Source organism: Alligator mississippiensis, chromosome 3, assembly GCF_030867095.1.
Source record: "Alligator mississippiensis isolate rAllMis1 chromosome 3, rAllMis1, whole genome shotgun sequence".
Lineage (NCBI taxonomy): Eukaryota > Metazoa > Chordata > Crocodylia > Alligatoridae > Alligator > Alligator mississippiensis.
The window spans coordinates 238,319,185-238,346,217 of record NC_081826.1 but is presented as its reverse complement, the minus strand read 5'-3'; the positions used below and the strand labels follow the sequence as shown (position 1 = coordinate 238,346,217).

The following is a 27,033-nucleotide window of genomic DNA, read 5'->3' as shown; positions in this document are numbered from 1 at the left end:
TAACAATGTATTTCACTTGCAACCACTGGTTTGTTGTCCCAATCCTTATGGACTCAGAGGAATTAATTATATTGGATGGATGCTTTTATTATATTTTTATTTATTTACTTTTATTTTATTTATTGTTTTGAAGTAGGTAATGTAAAAAGCAGTAGGCAATGTAAGTAAGCAGTGTAAAAAGTTATGGACAAAATGTTCACCAGTCTGACACAAAAGCAGAATTTGCTCATAAAGCCTAAAGGCCAATCAGATTGGCAAATGCAATTTCCATGTGTGAACTTGTGTGTGCAAATAACTGCACTGGCAACATTTGAAGCATATAGTTTTGGTACATTTTAAAAACATGTCTCTATTGTAAATCTAACCTTCTGCCATCACGATTCATTGCTATATTACACCACACCACTGTTTATTCAGTGACATGGTTTTATTAGTTTTATTAAATAATTGCAGTGCAATGATATATATTCCTTGTTATATACATAATATTCCATGTTATATATACATTATGTGTTATATATGCATTACACAACATATAATTCCATGTATATGCACACATGTGCACTTGCACACGCACACACATGCGCATGCGCATGTACACACATAAATAAAAGCATGGAAAAATACAATAAATGCTATGGTAAACTAGGCATCATATCATCATCTTTAATTTTTTTCCCTTGGTCTCAGAGCTACATTCATAATCATGTGATTTTTTTCATTGTATTGTCTCTTATGTGTCACTGGTTTACAGATTTACTTTATTGCTGAATAGATTAAATTGAAAAAGTTAAATGCATGATAACATAACATTGATTTCGCTGCCATAAGACAAGGGAAAGCAGTGTAATGTGAGTAAAAGGCTGCCTGGTATATATCTATGCCAGTAAACTGCTCCATACAGCATCCGGTTTAATAGATGAGCAAATCTTTCACAACTAAGGGCTAAATTTTGGTTACAGTTTTAGTCTTAGATGCATCATTAGTCCATTTGTTAGTCACTGTCACTGAAATGCATCACAGTGAATCTGTATTCTGGCTCCTTCCCAGATAAGCAGATGTACCATTTATATGAGTGCTGGGAAAATGGATTCTACTGTATATAATATATATATTTGAGAAGTTTTATGTTATCCCCCCCGCCCCCAAATATGCTAACAGTGTTAAGAGTAGAAGTGTAAAATCTGGGGATATTTTAATTTATAGATGCATTTTGTCTGACACTAGTAAATTTATCTACATGAATACATAGCTATTGCATATGTTCAAATGACAGACTTTCAAGGTGTGCTGCTAAGCGTCTGTTACCAGTAAACAGTGCCTTTTGTAATTTCAGATTTATCACGTTTTGATTGGTCTGTCTGTTTCTCTCTCTCTCTCTCAGTTGTTTACTCTGACATTAATTAAACTTTCTCAAAATAGTCATCTGCCTTTTAATTTTACAGATTTGTCCTGAAGGTGATTTATCTTCCGGAAGTTTTTGCTTTGCTACTTCCAGACCCATTAGCAGTGCAGTAAGTAGAATATTAGAAGATAAAACACTAAACTGACAAGATGGTCATGTATCAAGATATCCTATTGCTGGCTCCAGGGCTTGGATGTTGTATCCTGGTTCATCCGATTGGCTATCTCTGATCTTGTCCTTGACTTGATGCGCTCAGGCTTGGGAGAAATGGCTCCAGATCCTTTGCATGTAAAAAATGTGCTTCCTGAATCTCATCTACAACAGTGGTGATTGTCCTCTGTTCTCACTAGAGGTATGCTTGCAGTGACAACAGGAGGAAAAAATAGGCCATATTTTAGGAGAAAAGATGTCTCCTTCATAAAAAACCCACAGTATTTTACATTCTGACCAATGGATTATTGTTTAGTGAATTGAATTCTGTTGATTTTTTTTTATTATGTTGTTTCATGACGCATTTTATTCTGGAAAACACACATATTGGCAAAGGTGGGCCAGGTTCTTGGACATACTATGGCAAACCCAAAACTGAGGAAAAGTGCTTCTCACTTTTGAAGGTTGGGCCTTGCAGCAAGTTGTTATTATCGTGCTCAACATCAAACAGGAAGGCACAGCCAGGAACAGAACACAGGTTCCCTGTCTCCCACCTTTGTGTCTTAAAGCATAAGATTTTTTTCTTATGCTCGAAGTAGAAAGAGACCTATAGGAGGTTTACAGAAATATTCCCTGTCCTTTGGGTATAGAAGGTAACAGAGAGACTTTTGACACTCAATTTTGTTGGTTCATATAAATGTCTATACTAGCATTTTTAGAGTATAGCTTCCACAATGTAAAAATATTACTAGAATTGTTATTATTTGCTACACAAACATCTTGGATGCAACCATCCTGTTTGTGGGGAGAAACATTGTTGTGTTTCCCTGTGTAGTATGCAGACTTGCTGCTTAGTCATGGCTTGCTCTTAGAGCCAAAAATTGACCAGAGGTTCTCTGATTGCCAGCTCTGGTTGCCCAGACTGCCTGTGGTTCACTGAATATAGTTTATGTCTGTGGTAATTTCAGTTCAGTCATGATGGAAGTCTTACAGAGATCAAAGACATGATGAACACTTGGACACATCAGAAAGGAATGCCACTAGTTCTTGTAAAATGTGAAGGAAACACCATTCAATTGCAACAGGACCGTTTCCTGAAGGGTGTCTTTGAAGAAGATCCTGAATGGGCTAATCTGCAGTCAACGTATCTGCATTACCTAAATGTAATAACACTATTTATGTATAACTTGTGGTATAGGAAGACGTACCCAAAACTGTGGAGTTCAATATCATATTATTGCTCTGAAATAAATTTAGGTCAACCTAGGCAGGAAGCTTACTTATCAAGAACTGATATGATGTATGTGAAAGGTAGTAGATATGGCTTTTGACATGAGAAATGCTGAACCGGCTAGTCTGTACAAGTGTTCTTCCTGTCTTGATAAGGATGAACCGCTGAAGTCCATTGCCAGGGCTGGTGATCAGCAGCTGGCAGATATGTAAGGCTTGATCAGAGGTAAAAGAAAATATGAATTCCTATAATGGGAAATTCTGTAGAGGACTATACAGGAATAGGAAGCAGTTAGATATATTCTCAATTTCTCAGCAGGTAGTGGAGAGAGAATGAGGTTTGTCTTTCATTAGAGTGGATGATAGACTTAAATCCAATGTAAAAGAAACCTCATCTGTTAGTAATGAAATAGGGTGCTTCCACTGAAATATGATATTTCTTTATATACATGTAGAAAATAATAAAACTTTAATATAAAAGTGAATTTTCTACAGAGGTTCATGTCTCTTCAAATATAAAGACATATCTTTTGTGTTGGTGGATGTTTCTGTACCATTACAGCAGGATGATTAGATAAATCCATCTTTTGAATTATGAGTATAAAACTAATTACTACACAGAGATAAAACAACTCAGTCTAATCCCCTTTTTCTGAAGAAAATAATGTTACTATGTTATATATATATTTGCTTCTTTCAGGTATTTTTGGCATATCCCACTTACCTACATCACTAGCAGCTCCAACACTGTTCACAGACATGTATTAAAAACTAAAACAGGTAATGAAGAATTATCATTGGTCTCATTGCCAATGAATTGATTGTGTTAACTAAATGATTGATTGCATGTTAGTGATCAGTTAAAAATGTAGCACACAGAAATCAATATTTAGACAACATATTTAGACAGAACCCTTAGAGACTTCTGCTAATTTCCTTTCCTCTTTGCCAGGCCTCTGCATTTAGCTGAGGAAAACAAGATGCAGATCTTGCCAGAGAGAATCTGTGGTCTGCTCCTAAAAACTGCAGACCTGTATGCAATTTTTTATAAGGGGAGCATTGATGCTGGTGTGTGGGCGCTACTACGCTGTGAATATGACATCTAAAACTGACTTTTGGAACTGAATTCAATTCCAAGATGTTTTTTCTAAATAATGCACAAATAGTTACTTTTATCATCACTGCCAGGAAACAGATTCCACCTGTGGACAAAAGAGCATTTAGTGTTGGCAAAGGGCTATATTTCAGCCGTGAAATAGGAAAGATAATGGCAATAGAAACCTTTTCATACTGCCTTCGGCCTGACAACATGCAAAGTGCATGTTGCTTGGAGGGTCATTATGTCAGCTTGTACCATGCCTATATGATTTCTGGCCTTTTTGAGAAATGGGCATAGACAAGCAGTCAGTTTCACATAGGCCACAGGGTAGCCATAAGTTACTAACAATTTTTGCTAAACTTAGTGTCAAAAAGAGAAGGACCTGTCTGCCGTTACCAATCCTGTAAGCCACCAAGATGCCAACGTTCTCCCTGTAAACTATTCATAAAGTCATACCACCAGCAAATCTCTTTTCTCTGTGTTGCGCAACTGACGAGTGTGGTGCAGACCTGTGCCTTTATTTATTTTTTCATTACAAGCGTACACTTTATTTCTTTATGAGATACTTATAGCGAATCTCTCCCCCATTTAGACTCATTGAAACTCAAGGAAGGTGTTGTCTGGGTGAAATTCAATGTAGATATGAATGGCTATTATATAGTTCACTACGAGGGGAATGGATGGGACAACATCATTACATTGCTGGATCAGAACCACACACTCTTCAGTCCCAAGGACCAAGTGAACTTGATCCACAATGCATTTGAACTGGTCAGGTAACAAATCTCTTCCTACTTTTAATGTAGAAATAAAATACATGGTTACATTTTCAGTTTCCTAAAACAACTACCTAAAAACTGCCCTCACCTCTTTATAGGTATTTGCTAGGGGTGTGCAAAACAGGCTGTATTTGATTTGGATTTGGATTCAGCCTGAATTGGGGGACAGTGATTTGATTAATTGATTTGGATCACTGGCCTGATTTGATTCAGCTGAATCTGAATCTGAAGATTCGATGCTGATTCGGAGAATCAGCGATTCGGCCATTGACGCCACTTTAAATGTTTTTTTTCTACATATCTCGAGGTACCAGGCATGGCTCGTGAACGCTGCGATGGTGGGACAGATGGAGCATCCCAAAGGAGCACAAGGGATGCTCCATCTGCTTGGTGATGGACCCAGAATTGGACTGAAAGTACTTAGTATGGTACCCCACGTACCACCCCAGCTCAGTGATCGGCTGTGGGGGGACCCCAGGTGCCACCCCAGATCCAGAAGGTACCAGTTGCTGAGATGGGGCAGGGAGGTCCCCACACGCTCCATGGCAGACCTGGAAGTGGACTGGAAGTGCTTCTGGTCCACTTCTGGCTCCACTGCCAAGTGCACTGGGGATCCCCCCACGCTCCCGTGGGACTCTCCATCCACCCTAGCATCTCAGCATTCACGAGCCACCTGGTACCTTGAGGTATGTAGAAAATACATTTAAAGCTGTGTCTACGTCCGAATCATTGAATCTCTTTGAATCTCTCCAAATTGATTTGGAGGGTTCTGATTTGATTCGGAGAGATTAAAGGCTCTCCAGATTCGATTCAAATTTGGCGATTCAGCTACTGAATCAGGCCGAATCTTCGCCAAATCAAATCAGCGACCAAAGCTTCTCACAGCCCTGGTATTTGCTAAAGCTGCGCCTGCAAGGTGGATATATGAATGTACAAAAAGATACATGTTTGAATAGCAGGGAACACAAATACTGATCCCCTCCCGGCAGTTTCATGCACAATTAGAGGTTCACTTGTATAAGTGCATCCAACCAACTCCTCACTGAGTACTGAACTGGTTTTCTCGGGGTGTGGATCTGAGAGGCAATGACACAGAACTCATTCTCTGATCATAATGCTAGGTGTTTTATATAGGCTTAACAGACAATTTTCTTAAGCAGCGAAATATTTAGTAACAATTGATTGTAAGAGTGACTGTATAATAGAGTCAGTAAACATTTTGTAGCTTTCTTAGGCTAGCCTTAGCCCTGGAGCTGATGTTGTGTGAACAAGACAGGTCAAATTAATGGTGGATAGATTCCATTGACAAAGAGAAGGAAAAGGGTGGAGGGGGAAGAGTTTGGCTTTATACCATAATATTTTACTTTACTTTTTTAAAGCAAAAACAGTATATGTTTGTGTTTTTAGCTCACATTTTTTTCCTATAAAATGAACCACAAAAGGATTGCCTTTTTTTTCTTCATTTTTACAGTGCCTAGAACAGTAGTGGGAACACATGATGGTTATTTCTAGTTCCTACAGGAAAACAAATTATAGGCAGAAGGCAGGATAGATTTGTGCCTTATGGACTAAGTCAGAGATGTACAGTATACAAATGCTGCCTAATGAAGTAAGCCCTCAGCTTATGCTATACATCTCTAATTTCAATAGTCCATAAAGTACAAATCTACCCTCCCTTCTGCCTGACTTCAGACTAACACAGCTAGCTACCTCTCTCAAAGAGAATTATATAGTCATACATAAAAGGATTCGGCCCATCAAGATTCTTATCTGAACCTCTTCTGCTTTTTTAGAAAAGACACCACGTTAAATCCTACATAAGAGATGCATGTCCACTGTCTACTTTTTAGCAGTGATCTCTCTTCTGCCTTCCTCTTCTCCACAAAATATATATTGAAAAGTGGCCATGCTCAAGAAATAAGCTGGATCCCATAATAATAATGGGGCAGGAGCAAGGGTCCACCCATGCAGAATTCATGTTAGGATCTGGGCTTAAGCTTGCACTCTCTAATACCTGTACTTTTGTCAGCTCAAAACAGAGCTCTGTCCTGATATTCAAGCATAACTGTGAATATAGGTGATTCCCATGCCAATAATTGAAAGAGAGATGTTTGTCCTCTTGTTCTTTGGACATCTCCTGGCAGGATACTTAAACTTGTTCAGAGCTGTTTACCGAGGATGCTGCTTACCTAGGAATGCTAGGTAAAGAGATGCAGTAGGGACACTATATGTGTTGGCATGATGCAAGACTAATAAGGAAAGGTAGTAGCTCATAATGATGCATGGGTTGTTACTTTTGATTCCATGAAGAAATCTAAGGATAAACTGTAGTGAAATTGTATGAAGAATGGAAGGAACTGTGGATAAATTATAAAAGTGTGTCTACTAGATATGTGTAGAGCTTACCCCTGCTCTGACCTCCTGTTGTAGTTTATCTGGCTCAAATTATTGAAGCTGAAGATTCATGATATTGCTTAAGCAGCAAATCAAAGGACAAGATACTTGGTACTGAGACAACCACAAAGCACCCAAAACTAGGTCAGGCCATTGTACCATCTGTGCATAAAATCATTTTAATAGAATGAGCTTGCTTGTCATCTATCATCTTAGAGCCCTTTAGGCTAAGTACAGCTATTTGGAGGTGTAAGGGGGAGGTTAAATCAATTCAAAATGGCTGCCTGATATCAGGTAAACCAGGACAGGTGGGCCTAGCTTGGAGCTTAGGGGTCCAGCAGGTTGGAGGGGATTGCCAGGGGATCAGGGGGGCAGGCACAACCCATAGTTGGGGGGAAGGCAGGCGCAACCCATGAGTGTGGTGGGGAGGCAAGCGTGACCTGCGAGTGTGGTTTGGGGGGGGGCAGAGCTGGAGCAACCTGTGAGGGATAGGGAGAGCAAGCGCAACCCATGGGTGGGGTGGGTGGCAGGCACGACCCATGAGTGGGGGGAAGGCAGGCAAACACCCATGAGTGTGGTGGGGGGGCAGGTGAGACCTGTGAGTGCGGTTTGGGGGGGGGGGGGGACAGAAGCAACCCATAAGGGATAGGGAGAGCTGGCGCAACCCACAGGTGGGGTGGGGGGCAGGCATGACCCATGAGTGCGATGTGGGAGAGCAGGCACAGCTCATGGTGGGTAGAGGGAGCAGGCACAATCCATGAAGGTTAGGGGGTCAGGCACAACCTGCGAGGGGTTGGGGGGACAGGCACAACTTGCAGGTGGGGTGGGGGCCAGGCATGACCCATGGGTGAGGTGGGGGCTCCCCCAGTGAACCTACACCCGCATCCCTCCTGCCCCTACTCCCACCAGGACTTATTTGGGCTCCAGTAGTAGCAAATGCTAAAAAAAGTGGCTGCACTTAGGGCAACGTGTGGGATGGGGCTTGAGAGTGCTGGCTGGCAGGGAAGCAAGAGGCCAGGGGGCAAAAAAGTAGACCAGTGTGGGGAAAGTAGGGAGTGAAAAGAGCAGCCCCAGGGCTGGGTTTTCCCAGCCCTGGGGCTGTGCAGGGGAAGTGGACAGAAGTTCCATGCACCAGTTCGACCTAAATCGAATGAGTCTGATACAACATAGATCCAGGTTTATCTGCAATTTTAAGACTGGTTTGTGTGCATGGAACTTCTGTTCAGATACAGGTCTAGACCGATTGCCGGTCACTGAGATTGGGTTTGTCAGTGTAAGGTCGGCACCAGGACAAGCTAAGTTTAAATCAGGTGGCCATTTTGAACCTGATTTAACCTTCTGAATGTCTGTACTTAGCCTTAAAGTGATCTAGTGTTTGATCCTGACAACTTCCCCTGGGATAGACCAACAGCAGTATTTTTATAGAGTTCCAATCAGAAAATGGTCTTGGTTCCGAAGATGTTATATAGTTATCCTAATTTTAAAGCTGGGAAAACTCCAGCACAAATTCAGTTTAGGTGATTAGTCTTAAGTTATTTAGTTAGTGCCTGAGCTGACAATCAAAGACTTGCTCTAACTTCAGGGTATATTGGCCTATTTACCAATAAGTTCTTAGTTACCAACTGAGCTGAGAGTAGAGTCCAGGCCTCATGACTTACAGTGCTGAGCATAGTATGACAGGCAAAATGTGGAGAAGAACAAAGCTATGTAACATTCAAAATGTTGAGCTTGTGTATATTTCTTCCCCCTCAGTGCGGGAAGGCTCTCATTAGACAGAGCCCTTGATCTGACTCGGTATCTCCAACATGAAACCAATAACATAGTACTTCTGAAAGGCTTGGGCTACCTGGAATCAATCTACCATGTGATGGAGAGAAGAAATATTTCCAGTGTCTCAGAACACCTTAAGGTACAATTTTAATTTGGGGGAAAACTTGCAATTGTCTCTAAAATAACTGGAACACACAAAGCAGCTTCCCAGTTCCATGTTCAGAAGGTATCCTCCTTAGCTTTCAATAGACAAAAGAAAAGAAAACCTCAAACCCTCATGACAAATTTTCCAGGCTACAAACACCATACACTACTCTCCCTTTGTTCTGGCTTGCATTATTCAGCCTGGTGTCAACTCGCACAGTAATGAGCCATGACTGTGATTTCCGCTGCTCCTGTTCTTTAAGGCATGCTCCAAGGAGAGCTGCTCTGACTCATGGAGTTACGACAAGAGTCTGGTGCTAGTGCAAGTGACTGGTGCAAGTGACTGGCATAGCCTCTGGCCTTGCATTCCAGCGGCACTGAAGCTTTCTGGCTAACGAGAGCAGGAAACTCTCATGGCTCTCCTTCCCCGTGACCAGTCCTTGCCCTCATTCCCACCCTCTCTACATTACATTCTAGCTTAGGTCAATGTAAACTGTAAACTTCTTGGAGGTAACACCTCAATAATTTCTCTCCTCGCCATATGAGAATGAGACAAAGAGCTTCTATTAATTTCTCATAAAGACCTGTAACCATGTTGAAAATTATTGCCAGCTGTCACTTTAAGCAGAACTACACATAATAGATATTTTTTGCACAGTATCACAGCTAGAGGCCCACTGTTGTCTGGCCTTATTACAAAGAACTCATTTATCCAAAAGATGTTCAAAGAGAAGACACCAGAGCAGGGATGAGCTTGACATCTGATTATGATATACAGTTCTAACAAATGGATTACAACTGTAGAATTGGGGTAACCATGTGTATGGTTACAAAGCAGGAGTGTAGCATGTGGCAGTAGGACTAACTGGGCTATATTCTCTCTGCAGAAGTATATCCTGTGGTATTTTAAGCCGGTGATTGACAGGCAAACCTGGAGTGATGAGGGCTCTATTTCTGACAGACTGCTTCGTTCTGATCTCCTGCAACTCGCCTGTGATCTGCGCTATTCTCCCTGTATCCAGAAGGCACATGAGCTTTTCAGCAAGTGGATGGGATCTGGTGGAAATTTAGAGTAAATAGCTTGCATACTTTCTTTCATTTAGGCTTTTTTTTACCAAATGTTTAGTTTTCTTTTCTACTACAGGCTTTTACAGGATGGTTAAATAGGAAACCTTTTGCTATCTGAAATGGAAAAAGGAATGAATAATCTTTTATTCTAGTGTGACTAACAGTGTATTAGATTGAAAAATAAGTTTGTTAATATGGAAAGCTATCCAGCTCTTTTTCTTCTTTCTACTAATTTACTTACTAGGCTTGATTTCCTGCTTTTCCAGTGCAGGGCATATTATAGTTATTTGCCACTGCTTGAAAGAACCACATGCATATACTGTCATTACAAGAAAAATTAAGTTTAAAAGTCAGTTGTGGTTCTCCAGCCTAGTCCCACATGGCTAATATACCAATGCTAGGAGACACTCTTCCAGGACAAAAGTCCTTTGTACCACTATTTTTCTCAGAACACTACAGATGGCAGCCTTCACAATTTCTTTGGGCCACAGCAAAGGACATGGACATGGCTCTAGAATCTCCTGTAATGGGACCCATCTCTAAAGGTGTCTGTGGTGTCCCCTAGCAGCTATCTTAAGCCCATCGTTCATCTCGTCTCACCAGAGTACTGCCCTGCTGCCTCACCTGCCATGCCTGGCTGGTAAATTTGTATAAATTGGGGAGGCTGCCCTCAGAAGACCAGAGTGTGGCCTTGATCTGGGCCAGAATTAACTCCAGGCCAGGAGCCAGGCTTATATCAGCCCCCGACTCCAGCTCCTTCCAGTTACTTGACTCTTTTTCCTCATAACTGAGCAAAGGTGTTGCTAATTATCTAACCAGTGGCCTGGCATTCTGTTGCTTGGGGTTTGCAGACTGGGGCCATTCAGCCCTTTTTCTCTACTGCTTGAACCCACAGCCTCATAGCACTGCTTCTCTGAGTAACAAGGGTTAGAGGCCCCTGTTACACTCCTTGTGCACTTTGGAGAATAAGGGCATTTTTACACATACTCTGAGAGGTGTGGGGGTGCGCTTTAATTAGCGACCCACACTAATTAAAAGCACCTGAGCATCATGGGTATCAGTGTTCTGAAAAATGATGGTGGGGTGCTTTGAACTAAAGCTCACCAAATGGGTTCTAGTTCAAAGCACCCCACCGCCATTTTTCAGCATAGGGATGCTGATACACTTGACTCTTAAATCTGGTGTGGCGCGTTAATTCTGCACTCTAGCAGACTCAATTAATCCAATACGCTCCGACATGCTGGATTTCCAGTGCATTGGAGCCGGTTCCTTGCACATGTATAGGAGCCCGTAAGCTCAGTAGTGACATCAGTCTCAAATAGCAGTGTAGGAACCCTGGCGGGTGCATGGGACACAGGGACGGTAGGGACTTACAGTTGCCGCTGCAATCATGTAGCTGCCAGCAGCATCCACTTTTTTCACACCCTCCTCCCCACAACTCAGTGCCTGGGGTGGTTGCCCCATTGGCTCCACCTTAATTACACCACTGGTCTTCCATATACATAATGGAATATAACATCCAGCATAGTTCTCAACCCATTAAGTGTTGTGCAAATGGGACCGTCTTTGTGTAGCTTTCCAGGATTATTTTTTTATGCTTGAATTTACTGCAGTATTTAGAAGGAAAAATATCAGTAATATGATAAATGTAACAACTAAATCTAATATCCAGGAATTACATAAATATATGCCTGGCTAATATAACATGACATTTACCAGTCCCAGCAGAAGAAGTTCCTTTCCCTACCTCCCTTTGCATCAATGCATAACTAATTTGCACCATGATGACTGATGAAGAAAATACTCATAATATTACACTTGTCAATTCAAAGAAATACCTTTCCCTGTTTTAGTAGGCTAACAGACTTTTGTCTGGCTGGTGGGTGCATAGATAGATGAATCAATAACTTGTTTAACATGTATTTACATTATTTGCTTTGGGATATTCTATATTTTGCCCCAGTTGTTACATATGATGAACTGTAATAATATTCCACAAGACCAGAGTGTTGCTGCAGTGTTTCAAACAGCAGAGAGGTTTATTTTTTTGCACCTTGATTATTTATCAAACTAGATCCATTTCTATTATTCCTTATTTTGTAACTATGGTAGTTTCTGACTAGTGGGCCTTGTATATGATCTATAGTATTTGGAATCAAAGTTATTATTGACCTTTTTCAATTCCCAGACTCTGCTAGTCGCTATCTTTAAATAGTGCACCATAACATTTCCAGTCCCTCTTGAATGATGCATGTCTTCTCACATGCTTATAGATCATTCATCACTCTGCTGAAGAACTGGTGTACTGCTCCTCCCCCCACATGATATCACGTACTTGTTAGCAAACCAAGAAGTTCTAGCCTGAGTTCTTATTCTAGTTACTCAAAGTCACACAAGCAGTGATTGGAAGGGTCTGCTCCTCATGACTGGGTCCAAGAAAGACAAGTTAGGGACATGGTAGAAGTTGAAGATTAAATAATATGGGGCTTCTTGAGTAGAGAGTAGGCTTCTAGCTGCTTGAAATAGCAGCAACCATGAGGGACTCAGCTGATTCTTTTATCACTGTATTTGAATTGACCTTCTCCGCTTCTAAAGCTCCTAGATTCCTTTTAGCTTAGCTATTTTCTGGTTATATCTAGATTCACAAAGTAAAAAGCACATTTCTACTTTTTAAAAAATGACACTAGGTGGCAACAAGGCTTGACTGAAGAAGTGTGAAATATTCATAGTGCCATTTAAAATGCTCAAAATTCTGTACATTTTCTTATCTTTTTGCAAAATCCATATTAAATCAATTTTCATGGAAACTCTTTGCAATGTGTCAGGGAACACTACTAATTTTGGCCCAATTGTTTTCATGAAGTAAATATGAACTGTTCTGACTTTGTTACCATAATTTCTGGTGCATGCAAAACAAAATGCTAGACAAATGGCACAGAACTAGAAGTGACCATGTGGTGTCAGGGCATCTGACATGTGAAACATAAGGAAAATCATTATATACTATAAGTACATTGAACATGTCTGTGAGAGACTGTAGTATTGCACATCTGTGAAGACACCAAGAAGTCTAAAATCATCTGACCTGCCTTCTCTTTCCCCACCTTTGTTTAATGCCACAGCCTTCCAACAGATCTTTTAAAGACAGTCTACTCAGTTGGAGCACAAACAGGAGCAGGATGGAATTATCTACTGAAGCAGTATAGTCTATCTGTTTCCGATGCAGAAAAGAACAAAATCCTCTATGCTTTGACCACAAGCAGGCATCATGAAAAACTGGCAAAGTAAGAATTGTCTTTGTTGAATTATTTAAAACAAAACAGTACCACATTCCTTCTCCAAGGAGCTGTGAAAGCATGAAAATCTCCAACAGCAGCTTGGTAACACATTTCAAATGTGGAATTCTATTTTTACTTACTTGATCGTTTTCCTAAATAATTTATTAATGAGCTCTCACTCCAAGAAAACTTGGCCTGATGTTGATAATCCACAGGACCATTGGAGGTTTTTGGAATACTACAGATCATGCAACAAAGAGATTATAAACTTTTATAGTTCAATTCTGATAAACAATCACATAGATCTGATCCCTGTTTATGTTCAGAGTCAGGTCTTGTTAATTAGGTAACTCAAAAAAGTTTCCATTAGCACTTTAGAACCAATACTCCTCCAAGAGAGAAGTTGGATTTTGTTCTGGATTTTATATCATCAGTAGATTGCAGATTACAAGAATCTTAACTGGAGACAAATAACCCTAAAACGCTAGCATGATTTTCACATTCCATGTCCAGCTTGCAGGATCTGTAGTTAAAGCAAAAGAAAATATAAATCAAGTTATCTGTATACTCTACAAATTTTATATCAAAATCACTTATCATCAACAGTTCTGGAATCATCTTTTGAAAAATAGTAGTGGCTCATGTTAAGTGGTCATTGTGGGCCCTGACAACATTATGTATTATGCAAATTACTTCATTGAAATCATGAAGAATTTTCCCTAAAAAGCAGTAGTAATATATGAAAAATGCTGTAGCAGCACCCAATTAAAACAGACTTAAAAACTGATATATTTCAAGCACTGAACTGTTGTCTGTTTTATCTCTTCTGCTCCTCTTTTATTAGTAGTACTTTTGTTGGAAGGAAATGTGTATTGAGTGGTGGTCTAACAGTCTCTGCTACCAGCAGACTAGAAACAGACTGAAACTGCCTGTTTTCATTTCTGCAGGCTAATTACACTAGGCATGGAAGGTGAAATTATCAAGACTCAGAATCTGGCAATTCTTCTTCACGCTATAGCCAGGAACCCGAAGGGACAGAGGCTTGCCTGGAATTTTGTCAGAGAAAACTGGAAAAAGCTTCTTGAAAAGTTGGTATCTGTTTGTCTATTTCAGCCACCATTATTGGCAAATGCTTGCAAATAACAATAAAGAAGGATCACTATTCTACTGTTGAAATGGAATAAATGTTTATATTCCATTTCAATACATTTACAGAAGAAGGCCCCCAAATGCTGTTTTTTACCACTAGAGAACTAACTTTCAAAGTCCTAAGGTCATAAATCCAGATACATTATTTAATCAATTAGCTTTGGATGCTGAAAGCATCCTAAACTGTTTTGATTTTGATGGCCTGTCCCTTTTAATATAAGTGATCTGTACCCATAAGAAAGCACAAGAACCCATGAACCTCCAAGATAGAAACTATGGTCAAAATTCCCCTCTTAATTCCCCATTAAGACCCTTAAATGAAAGAGGCCTGATTTTTAGAGGTGGTGAGCTTTCATATAAATCCTACTGAGGTTAAAGGAAGCTGTGGGAACTCAGTTTCTTTGAAGATGAGGCTACTTTGCTTTATCTACTCAAATCTAGACCTTGTGGCTCATGGGGTTCATATTTTAAGAAATCCCACCTTCATTATGCACCTACATCTCTTATTCACTTGTAACCAGTATTAACTATCGAAATTAATGTAAGGTGTTGTCTTCCTGTATTCTACTTGTGGTAGTAGCTGAAGTATGTGGGAAGAAGGGGTGACTGTCTGCCTTCATAGATTCATTCATAGATTCATAGATGTTAGGGTCGGAAGGGACCTCAATAGATCATCAAGTCTGACCCCCTGCATAAGCAGGAAAGAGTGCTGGGTCTAGATGACCCCAGCTAGATACTCGTCTAACCTCCTCTTGAAGACCCCCAGGGTAGGGGAGAGCACCATCTCCCTTGGGAGCCCGTTCCAGACCTTGGCCACTCGAACTGTGAAGAAGTTCTTCCTAATGTCCAGTTTAAATCTGCTCTCTGCTAGCTTGTGGCCATTGTTTCTTGTAACCCCTGGGGGCGCCTTGGTGAATAAATCCTCACCAATTCCCTTCTGTGCCCCCGTGATGAACTTATAGGCAGCCACAAGGTCGCCTCTCAACCTTCTCTTGCGGAGGCTGAAAAGGTCCAGTTTCTCTAGTCTCTCCTCGTAGGGCTTGGTCTGCAGGCCCTTGACCATACGAGTTGCCCTTCTCTGGACCCTTTCCAGGTTATCCGCATCCTTCTTGAAGTGTGGCGCCCAGAATTGCATGCAGTACTCCAACTGCGGTCTGACCAGCGCCCGATAGAGGGGAAGTATCACCTCCCTGGACCTATTTGTCATGCATCTGCTGATGCACGATAAAGTGCCATTGGCTTTTCTGATGGCTTCGTCACACTGCCGGCTCATGTTCAACTTGGAGTCCACTAGGACTCCAAGATCCCTTTCCACCTCTGTGCCACCCAGCAGGTCATTCCCTAGGCTGTAGGTGTGCTGGACATTTTTCCTCCCTAGGTGCAGCACTTTGCATTTCTCCTTGTTGAACTGCATCCTGTTGTTTTCTGCCCACTTGTCCAGCCTATCCAGGTCTGCCTGCAGCTGTTCCCTGCCCTCCGGCGTGTCCACTTCTCCCCATAGCTTTGTGTCATCTGCAAACTTGGACAGAGTACATTTCACTCCCACGTCCAAGTCGCTGATGAAGACATTAAAGAGTATCGGTCCAAGGACCGAACCCTGCGGGACCCCACTGCCCACACCCTTCCAGGTCGAGACCAACCCATCTACCACGACTCTTTGGGTGCGACCTTCTAGCCAATTCGCCACCCACCGGACTGTGCAGTCATCCACATCACAGCCTCTTAATTTGTTCACCAGTATGGTGTGGGATACCGTATCGAAGGCCTTCCTGAAGTCCAAGTATACGACATCCACCCCTCCTCCTGTGTCCAGGCGTTTCGTAACCTGGTCATAGAAAGAGACTAGGTTGGTCAGGCACGATCTGCCCGCCACAAACCCATGCTGGTTTCCCCTCAGCATAATTTGTCCTGCCGGGCTCTCACAAATGTGAGCCTTGATAATTTTTTCAAATACTTTACCAAGGATGGAGGTGAGACTGACCGGCCTATAGTTGCCCGGGTCCTCCTTCCTCCCCTTTTTGAAAATGGGGACCACGTTAGCCCTTTTCCAGTCCTCCGGGACTTGGCCTGCGCGCCACGAGCATTCGAATATTCCCGCCAGTGGCTCTGCAATGACGTCGGCCAGTGCCTTCAGCACCCTCGGATGGAGCCCATCCGGGCCTGCCGACTTAAAGGCATCCAGTTCTTCCAAGTGACTCTGCACCACCTCAGGATCTACGCATGGAAGTCTGGCGCCTTGCTGCTGCCTCTCTACAACCCCAGTGAGAGACTTGTCGTGCCCCTCGCTTAGGAACACTGAGGCAAAGAACTCGTTGAGGAGTTCAGCCTTGTCCCCCCTATCTGTCACCAATTGTTTCTGCCCATTTAGCAGGGGTCCTATTCCTCCCTGGGCCTTCCTTTTACTCCCTATATATCTAAAAAACAATTTCTTGTTGTCTTCACCACAGAGGAAGCGTGTGTTCTGTGTTTGTAGCACGCCCAATCTTTGTATCCCCGCAAGAAACTGAATAGAGACATTCTGAAAAACTAAGTTGTTTCTATTATTCTTCAGAGAATTGAAAAAAGGTTAAAACAACATAAAAAGTGAAAAGCAAATTAGGTTTAAAAATGTTTTTGCTTTAGTAGTCTCCTGTGTTATTTGTGGGCTGGGTAAGGCTGTGTTGTTTTTTTTTAAGTTGACTGTGTTGCTCTAATTTAAACAAAAATACTTATTAGAAAAAAGATAATAAAAACACCATAGAATGTAGTTCTGTTATTGTATGTTGTTTGTATTATTACTGTTTATTTTCCCTTCCCTGTTTACAGGTTTGAATTAGCTTCTTTCTCCATTCGAACTATTATCTCTGGCACTACATCCCACTTTTCATCCAGAGACGAACTAGAAGAGGTTTGTAACTTTTTATTAAAACCTATTGTGAATATAGGCAGACAAGGTTCCTTGGGTGAGTTTGATATCTTTTATTAGACCAACCCAAATGGTTGGAGAATAGTTATTAAGCAAGCTTTCGGGTTCAAAAACCCTTCGTCAGGCTAAGGAAGCGTCAGCAGTTGGTGTGTGCTCTTCCTACATTCCTATGTCTTCAGTTTACAAATAAAAAGGCCTGACTGCCCAGAACAGCCATCAAAGGACAGTGATCTTTCAATATTTCAGTGATGAGATATTCATAAGGAAAGAAGAATTAAAGATTTGGAAATCATTTTAATAACGTGAAAAGGTTGATAGTAATCATTGCAAAATAGTTTATTATGTGCGATAGTTCTTACTGCCCTGTAAGTGCATTATTTTTGACAGGTCAATCTTGCATTTTATAATATATATCCTTTTTTGTTAGTATGGGAAGAGACTTATACTTCTGTTATTCATTTAGGCTGCTTACAGACATGACCCTCCTCCCCCTGCAAAACAGTGCTTTACTTTAAGCTCGGCACACTCCTGCACCAAGTGCAGTGCATGCTCAGAAGAGGCTTCATGTTAGTTTGACCTGGCTCCCCCAGTGTCTGTATAGGTTGGGTGCTTCAGTGAGGCTTTTTGGCACTTTTATCTAAAGCTGATTCAACATTAGTTATTTTATTCAATGTTATTTTACTCTTTGAGGGTACCTGACTGAAGGAGGGAGGGGATTGCTGGAAGAGTCGCTATCAGTGTCACCAACTTTGGCCTTTTTAATTCCTGCTATTTGGCCTAAGTTTTCCTAAGAGCTGTTTAAACACAGACAAAATTTGACCTCAGACACTAATGACTATCATCTTTTTCAGGTGGAGATCTTCTTTAAGTCTCTAAATAACCAAGGATCACAGCTAAAAATCACTCGAGTTGTGCTGGAAACCATAACAAAGAATATTAGATGGCTGGAGAAGAATCTCAGCAGTTTAAGAAACTGGCTTCTCAATAATCTTTAGGGTTAACATAAATATGAGTTGATGAGTACATGTCTAGTTTACTAGCACCCTCCAAGCTAAAGGGGATTTCAGTTTGGATTAAATGTTTCTTTTCCCTCCCACTGGTGAGTTGCATTTGAATGCAGTATGAATTTGAATAGATATATTTGGTGCTCATTCTATTGTGCTATATAGATAGCAAAGTTGACAAAATGAAATGTCTGTGCTACAAAACCAGAAAGAAATGGGCAAATTTTCAATAATCCAAATCCTGAAGGAGTGTTTAGAAACCTGATCTGTTGAGAGGAGTGCCTGTGAATTGCTTCAGTCATTTGTCATAGATCAATGCTGTAAATAGCCGTCTGATTACAAACCCTGTTTAGCGTGGCTACATGGATAAAGTACATATATATTTTTTCTTGCTCTTTTGTCCTGTTGTCCATACACATTATTATTTTGATCTCTTATGGCTTCTGGCCACAGGAAAAATGAGTAATCTACTTGTTAAAATTCTCCCTCTCTTTTTCTGAGCTTAAATTAAAAGATCTAATTGGGAAGCCTGAGGAATTTGGAAAATAAGATAAATATGGCACTTTTCCTAGACTGAGGGGCGATGGAGTCTGATAAACAGAAGTTAGGAGATGTGACATTTTTCTTGGGTCTGTCAATGACCTGCTGTATTACTTTTTGGGTGACTCACAAACGTCACATTTTCGGTCTGTTTTATCTAGTCAGCAGATATCACCGTATAACTGTACAGAGTTCAGAGTGGTCCTAATCTCAATTGGATATCTGTAGCCATTACTAAATTTATTAATAATAGATTATCTACTTGAAAAAAAGAGTGTATTGACTCTTCTTATTTCCCTACATAGAAGGTCCTCAATTAAACTCATTTATAAATAGAAGAATTGAGTTATCTCCTAGCTGAGATTCTGTACAGTAGATCTTTTTCCGTAAAGCATGACTAGCTAAAATTAATCACATGATATTCCCTTCCCTGTTTTTCAATTAACAAAATGTGTAAAAGCACCAAAAGGAAACTATGTAGGTCAAGAAGGACCAGTACTTCAGACAAACAGTGAAATACTTGAAAAGGGCTTCTCACTAATACATTGTTTTAACAGTGAGTTACAAGTGAAACATCCTGTGTAAGCAGTTGGGGTTTGTCAGGTGAACTGCACTGGTGACATTTGTTTTCAACATGACTACAAATTAATATCTGAAAAAGCTTTTTAATGGGCAGAAATCAATTTTAGTGCTGTGAGAGCATAATCAGTATTACCTCTTTTTTTTAGTTACATTTCTGTCTCTCACAATGAAGTATTAAGGCTTTGCAGCCAAATTTTCAAAAGCGTGAGCTGATAATTATGTGCCTCAGCTTGGGTGCCCTGCTTGATACATCTTCTGCCTAGTTTTCATACTGTGTAAAGGACCCTAAGTTCATAGTGAAGTCAGTTTCTGAGGCAAAGAAAACCCGTTATGTTTTCACAATACCTCAGATAATGGGTTCCTGATTGCAATTAGTTTTCCTGAGCTATTGCTTTACAGTCAATTAATACTGCTAATCTGACTCCAGCTGTTCCTATTAGAAGCTTTTTCCATTTGCAGAAGATGGAGCCTGTACATATTCTGCTGTTTAATTGTACTATCCTAAATGTGATGCCACAAAAGATTGAAAGGTACTTGGACATGGTTCGGCAGGTGTTTTACAAATGGAATCACCAATCAGGCAATAAAAATTTCTTTTGATGATTTTGCCCTCCTGTCCTGTGGTTGACTGATTGGCTGGCTGCCCTCACTTTTTTCCTACAAGGCGAGTTGAGTATAGAGACTTGGAGTAAACCTTAATTCCCTGCTCTTTTTTCCCTGTGTATAAACAAAAGCACTAGTGCTCTTTCTACTTTACCTTCACACTTTTAAATTCTATTATTCATGACACCACATTACTGGTTAAACAGAAAAAACTTTTAAAAATCTGATACTTGTTAGGATTCACATTAATGGTAGTTGGAAAGAGAGAAGATGTGTCATCAAGCTGTGCAAATCTCATATTCTCCACTGAATCTCAAACTGCTTAACCCTCTATACAACTTTTGGTATAACTGTAAGCCCTAGTTTGTGTTGATAACAATTCACAAATAGGAGTCAGGTTGTTCAACAACTGGAAAGTCAGACCACCCATACTGGTGCTTAGTGTCCTACATCATTTCCCTCAAACTACTTACTTTCCTTAGCTGGGGCTTTCTAGAAATTATACCCTAGGGTTTACAATTTATGGGGACCTTTGTAGGTATCATCAGCATGTCTGGCAGCCAAGATGGTTTAGTATATTGTCAGTCTGTACTGTGATCCTGTTATAACATATATGATGCCCTTACGCTTGCTTGTGAAACAAGAGCTATGTTAAATAACTTGGGATCATAGGAAAGTAAAGTTGGAAGGGACCTCAGGAGGTCCTCTATTCCAACCCCCTGATCAAGGTAGGATAACCCCAGTCAAATGTCTGTCTAACTTGCACTTAAAAATATCTAAGGATGGAGAATCCACAACCTCTAGGTAGCGTGTTGCAGTGCTTAACCACCTTCAAAGTGAGAGAGGTTTTCCTAATCTCCAACCTAAATTTTCTCTGCTGCAGGTTAAGGCCATTGTTCCTAGTCCCATCCCGTAAAACCAGAGAATAACTATCTCCATCCTTTTTATAATTGCCCTTCAAGTATTTGAAGTCTGTTGTCTAATCCCCCTTCAGTCTTTTCTTTTCCAGGCTATATCATCTTAGTTCTTTTAGCTTTTCTTCATAAATCATGTTTTCCAGGCCGCCAGTAATTTTTGTCTCTCTCCACTGGACTCGCTGTACTCTGTCTGCATTTTTCAATGTGGACATCATTTATCATAAATCAGCATTTGCTGGTATTAATCGACAGTGAATGGAAAATAACATGATCCTGTCCATTATCTTTTGATATGACAGGTCACATGTAAATTTCAATGTACTTCCCCATGGAGATGCACCGTTTTACAGTGGGATTACACAGAGAAAGGGTCCAATAAAATACGCCATTCATCTATTACCCCTTGCTCTTGCTCACAGTCAAACTGTCAAAGTAGCATGGGGAAAATAATTACCACAAAGTGAAACATCAGTACTTTAAAAAACAAACAAACAATAATCAACATCATCACAATCCATCACATTAAGCTTCTTTTTCCTTGTGCTACTGTGGTAAAAGGTATGTCTGTGTCATGCATAGGTATCAAAAGCAGTAGCCACATTAGTGCAGTACTCTGCCCATGTGAATACGGTCTGGAATTAAGTAAGAAGCAGGATATATTAGGTCATATACCTATATCAAGATGGAGATGATGAGAATGATGCAAAACAACAATCCAGTTAGTGCTCTGATATGTGCACCTCCCTTGTGATTTAAATCCCAGTGAAGATAGCAAAGTTTTGATTTCTCTGTGCATTAGATAGACTCTACAGAGGAATAAATCTCTGGGTTAGATCTTCAGCTGCTGTATATTGGTGTCATTCTAAGAACATCAATGGGCGATGTACATAAACAGAGGATGTAACCCAGGGCAGGCAATTATTTCAGGCAGAGGGCCACTTATCCAGTTTTGGCAAGCTGTCGAGGGCCACATGGGTAGCCCCACCCCTTGACAGGTGCCCCGCCCCCTGGTCACCATCTTGGGACCAGTGACCCAATGTCTTGAGACCAATGTCCCAGGGCCAGCACCGGTGGGGCCCAAAGCAGGGCAGAGGCTGGCAGGGGTCTGTGGAACCAGGCTGGGCTGCACCAGCAAGGTGAGGGGGCAAGCTGGCCTGGCTCCATAGAGCCCCTGCTGGCTGGGACTCTGCGCTCCTGCCACCCTGCTCTGGGCCCTGCTGGCACTGGCCCAAGGACACTGGTGCAGGCCCCATGCTACTGCTGGCTCTCGCACCTGCTCACTCTCAGTGCCCTCCCAGCCCCGTGGTACAGGCAGGGGGCAGTGTGCAGCCCTGAGCCCCTGCTCCCTGGTGGGGAATGAGCTGGTGCTTAGTGCGGAGAAAAGTGGCCCCTCACCCACCCCATGGCCGGTGCTCCCCGCTGCAGCTGCTCACAGCCCACCTGCGGCTGTTCCGAGCAGGCACAGGCAGCCCCACATGGGCTGCGAGCGGCTGCAGCTCGGGGCGCTGGGCACGGGGCAGATGAGGGGCCACTTTTCCCCTCTGCCTGCTCAGGACAGCCCCACATGGGCTGTGAGCAGCTGCAGCAGGGAGCACGGGCCATGGGGCGGGGGAAGGGCTGCTTTCCTTCATGCTGGGAAGGAGCAGGGAGGGAGCCCAGGGAAAAGCTGAGCATGGGGAAAAGCAGCCCCTCCCCTGCCCCGTGGCTGGCGCTCCGTGCTGCAGCCACTTGCAGCCTGCATGGGGCTGCCTGTGCCTGCTCAAGACAGCCCCACATGGGCTGCAAGTGGCTGCAGCATGGAGCGCTGGCCATGGGGCAGGCAAGGGGCTGCTTTTCTCTATGCTTAGCTTTTCCCCAGGCCACATTTCCCCAGGCTCCTTCCCTACCCGGGGTCCTCCCTTCCCCTCCCCCCCACCTTACCTGAGGTTCCGGTGCAGTGTAGCCACAAGGTCCCAGGCCAGAAGCCCCTTTTGGGGCTTTCAGCTGGGGGGGGCGGGGCAGGGCCGGGCGGGTCCTGCTGTTGCAGGAGCCCGATGGGGCTTCACCTGGGTCCTACTGCCCCTGGGGACAGAAACCAAGGGCAGATAAATATTAATTTTCTAAATTTTTTAGGAGCCCTACGGGCTGGATAGAATGGCCTTGCAGGCTGGATCTGGCCCGCAGGCCATATTTTGCCCACCCCTGATGTAACCTAATGATGGCTAAATCAAGGGCTTATACAGTGCTAAATAAATTGCTGGTTACAAAATAGTAGACAAAACTAGTCATATCTGGGTTCCGGGGGCAACATGTAGGGGGTGCATGTGGATGCCGCTCACCACCCCCGCCAATGACACCACTGGCGGTGTCTGCAGGCGGTCAGTGATCCCCGCTGGCCACCGCTGCTGGCAGCGTCTGTAGGTAGTCACAGACCCCTGGTTAGCGCTCGCCACCCCCTCCCGCTGCTGACAGCACTGGTGACATCTGCGGGAGTTCCTGCTTACCGCTGCTGCACTCCCGCCACCACTGCCACACTCCTCCCACCGCCATGCCCCCCCAGCTGCCGGGGGCATGCATCATTCATGTTGGGTTCCATGTTGACATTCTGGATTGCTAGTGTCTCAAACTCTATTTCTTCCTTCTCTTTGTCTGCCTGAGTCCTTTTTCCCTGTTTCAGGCACCTGTATGAAAGTATCTTTTTACATTGCCCATTTAGTCTTAAAGTATCTGGCAGAGCAAAAGATGCCAAGATGAAAAAGGAACTCCAAAAATCTTGAAGAAAATATCCAAAGCAATGGGATCTTTGGATTTGTCCCTCCAAGAAAGTTGAAATCATCTGACTTACTTGGGAATCATTTCATAGTTTAATGGTTAATCCGCAGTTGAGAGTTGTTCCAGGTTAATTTGTGTTAATCTCTGTTAAAAGAACTTTGTGTCTACAAGTAACTTTTGGTTGTGAATCATTGTTGTTTTAATGAGTGCTAATAAGTATACTTTGGAACCAATTTTACTGAGATGTGGAATGATGCAGTACCAACACAAAGCTGTCTACCTGCCACACTGGTATCCCACACGGCTCTGCTGACTAGTTAAGATATTTGCTTTTTTATTTGTATGCCCTCAACTACTCCTGACTAGATATGGCATCACTATTTAAATGGTGGTGTACAGCTGGGTGCTATCTTTTGCAGTTCTAGCTTGTGGGGGAGTTCACATACATATGTCATACTCCTGATTATTTACTGTTTATGCCTTGTACACAGTCTTGTTCTGAAATGCTATATTAGCTAACTGTTGGCACCCTGAGAGCAAGACCATAGCTAGTTATAGCTTTTGTAAACATAAATGTGGAGGTGGTGTACAGGCAGGCTTTGTTGGAACCATGTTCTAAGCAGCAATAAGATTTCCCTCAAGCAATTTTATAATTGCTATCCCTTCCACGTAGAAAACAAAAAGGCATCAGACAATTGTGCACTAGCTCAATTTCACTTGCAGTGTAGATGGCCCTTTGTTATAGCAGCTGTGTTCTACCTCAATGCTAATAATGAGCAACAAGAATAAAATACAGCAAAAAAGCTTGAAGTATGGCTTAAAATAGTGACTGTTATTTAACAGTGTGCTATTATACAGGAAAACTGTTTTTCACCTTGTTGATTTAAAAATGTAGCAAAGCCATTAAAATGAGCTTTGTGAGCTATTTGTACTTTTCCTACATGTTCTTACTTAGATAGCGTACTAGTCCTTCTTAGCTTTCTTATTTCTGAAGGAAGGCTGCCAACATATAACAGATGGACAACTCAGAGAGATGAATAGGATGCTAGAAAATGTACAGCTGACAAAAAGGCAAGACTGTTACTGATAAATATTACATATATACCTAAATTAGGATTGAAAAAGACTTATGAGAGAGACTGTGCTTTCAGAAACATCCCAATTGAACGCTTAATGTAAAATTAGCATACTTTTCTTCTTCCATACTACATGTAAACTTTGTAGCTGTCCAAGGATGACATAGGCCAGCTAGACAGAAAACAGGATAGACATGTACCTTATAGACTAACTAAATAAGAGATGCATACACTTTTGTGAGCCAGAGCTTACTTCATCAGATGCTAAGAAAGAACATGAACAAAGCATAGGGCAGTTAGGCATATTTTAAAGGAATCTGTTATGATGTGTTGCCTGTCAAGTCTGGCCTCTCTTGGTCTGCTATCTGGTACCATGTAAACCAGAATAGCCTGTTCTGTGGTTGGGTTGTTGGCAACTAAGCCAGTGCCCCCATTGGTCTAGCTTGAATGAGGAGGGTGTATGAACATCCAGCAGGACTAAAAACAAGACTTAACAAAAGGTAGATGAGCTCACTGTGAGCCAACAGCCATCGATACCTGGAGAGGAGATGGGTGCCACCAGGTCACTCTGTGTGAAGAATCACCAATGATGCAAAGCAACTCAACTAACCTAGAAGGTTCTTACAACATCTAAGGTGCCCCAGTGGCCACAGCGGCCTTGACACTGGCTTGACTTATTATGTTATGTTAATTGTCTGTGCCATGTACTGTAAACTCTGCGATGCTGAATATGTGATCTGCCTGAAGACTTCACTATTACAGCAAGCAAAGACTAGTACAGTCTGATACATCACTAAAAGTACAGGCGTGAGCATTCCCAAGTAATAGGTCAGTATTGCTATTGTCATACTCATTTCACAATAATATATTTTTCTCTTTAAAATGTTTTAAATAATTTAGGTCTACAAACATTTTTTTTTGCTCATTGTTGAGACAGATTGCAAAGATTTCTGCTGGTTTGTATCACTCCTGTACCTTTCAGTTGAAAGAATATTGGGCATTTAGAATTGAGATTTTCATAAAAAAACATAGCCACTATTGTCACTGCACTCTTTGAGAGAGACTGTACTTTGTGTGAGAGGCAAGAATTTCTTAGGGTGATATCTTTTATTGGACCAACTGCATAGTTGGGATAGAGTTAGACCAGGGGTGGGCAAAATATGGCCCGCGGGCCAGATTGGGCCCGCGAGGCCATTCTATCCAGCCTGCAGGGCCCCTAAAAAATTTAGAAAATTAATATTTATCTGTCCTTGGTTCCTGCTAAAAATGACATGAAGAAGGGGCAGTAGGACCCAGGGGAAGCCCAGCAGGCTCCTGCAACAGCAGGGCCTGCCCGGCCCCACCCCCACAGCTGGAAGCCCCAGCAGGGGCTTCTGGCTTGGGACTGTCTGACTGCACCGCACCAGAACCTCAGGAAGAGGGGGGATGAGGGGAGAGGACCCCAGGCAGGAAGGTTCCTGGGGAAAAGAGGTCCCTCACCCGCCCTGTGTCTGGCACTCCCTGCTGCAGTTGCTCGCAGCCCATGTGGGGCTGTCCTGAGCAGGCACAGGCAGCCCCACATGGGCTGTTAGCAGCTGCAGCGTGGGGTGCTGGCCACGGCATGGGCGAGGGGCCACTTTTTCCTCCCTCAGCACCAGCTTGTAACCCGGCCCTGCTGCCAGCCTGAACCTTGTGCCGGCTCTGGGTTCACCCATCGGGGCTGCACATGGTGGCAGCAGCTGTGGCCCCCCCAGGGCAGTTTGCTGCTGCTGCCTACCTGGAGCTTGCACACTGGGCAGGCCAGAGGCAGCGGTGGCAAACGCTGCCCAGCATGACAAGTGAGGAGGGCTGCAGCTGCTCCCACCACGTGCAGCCCTGACAGGCGAGCCCAGAGCTGGCGCGGGTCCCAGGCTGGCAGTGGGGGCAGGTTACAAGCTGGTGCTGAGTGCAGGAAAAGTGGCCCCTCGCCTGCCCCATGCCCGGTGCCGCATGCTGCAGCCGCTCGCAGCCCATGCAGGGCTGGCTGTGCCTGCTCAGGACAGCCCCATGCGGGCTGCGAGGGGCTGCTGCAGGGAGCGCCGGCCACGGGGCGGGTGAGGGGCCGCTTTTTCCCACACACAGCACCAGCTCCTTCCCTGCCGGTGAGCATGGGGTCAGAGCTGCATGCTGCCCCCTGCCTGTACCGCAGGGCTGGGGGGACACTGGGTGTG

General features: G+C 42.8%; 1 protein-coding gene across 1 annotated transcript in view; it reads left to right on the top strand.

The window, feature by feature from the left end:
- The window catches only part of LOC102560598 (endoplasmic reticulum aminopeptidase 2-like), a 39,160-nt gene extending 19,055 nt beyond the window's left edge, over nucleotides 1-20,105 (top strand). The window contains 10 exon segments of the mRNA XM_014597218.3: nucleotides 1,446-1,514; nucleotides 2,524-2,699; nucleotides 3,486-3,565; nucleotides 4,477-4,660; nucleotides 8,810-8,966; nucleotides 9,859-10,043; nucleotides 13,162-13,323; nucleotides 14,265-14,405; nucleotides 17,272-17,353; nucleotides 18,223-20,105. Of these exon segments, the coding sequence (XP_014452704.3) occupies nucleotides 1,446-1,514; nucleotides 2,524-2,699; nucleotides 3,486-3,565; nucleotides 4,477-4,660; nucleotides 8,810-8,966; nucleotides 9,859-10,043; nucleotides 13,162-13,323; nucleotides 14,265-14,405; nucleotides 17,272-17,353; nucleotides 18,223-18,366 (1,380 nt within the window). The 3' untranslated portion in view covers nucleotides 18,367-20,105.
- The last annotated feature ends 6,928 nt before the right edge of the window (nucleotides 20,106-27,033 follow it).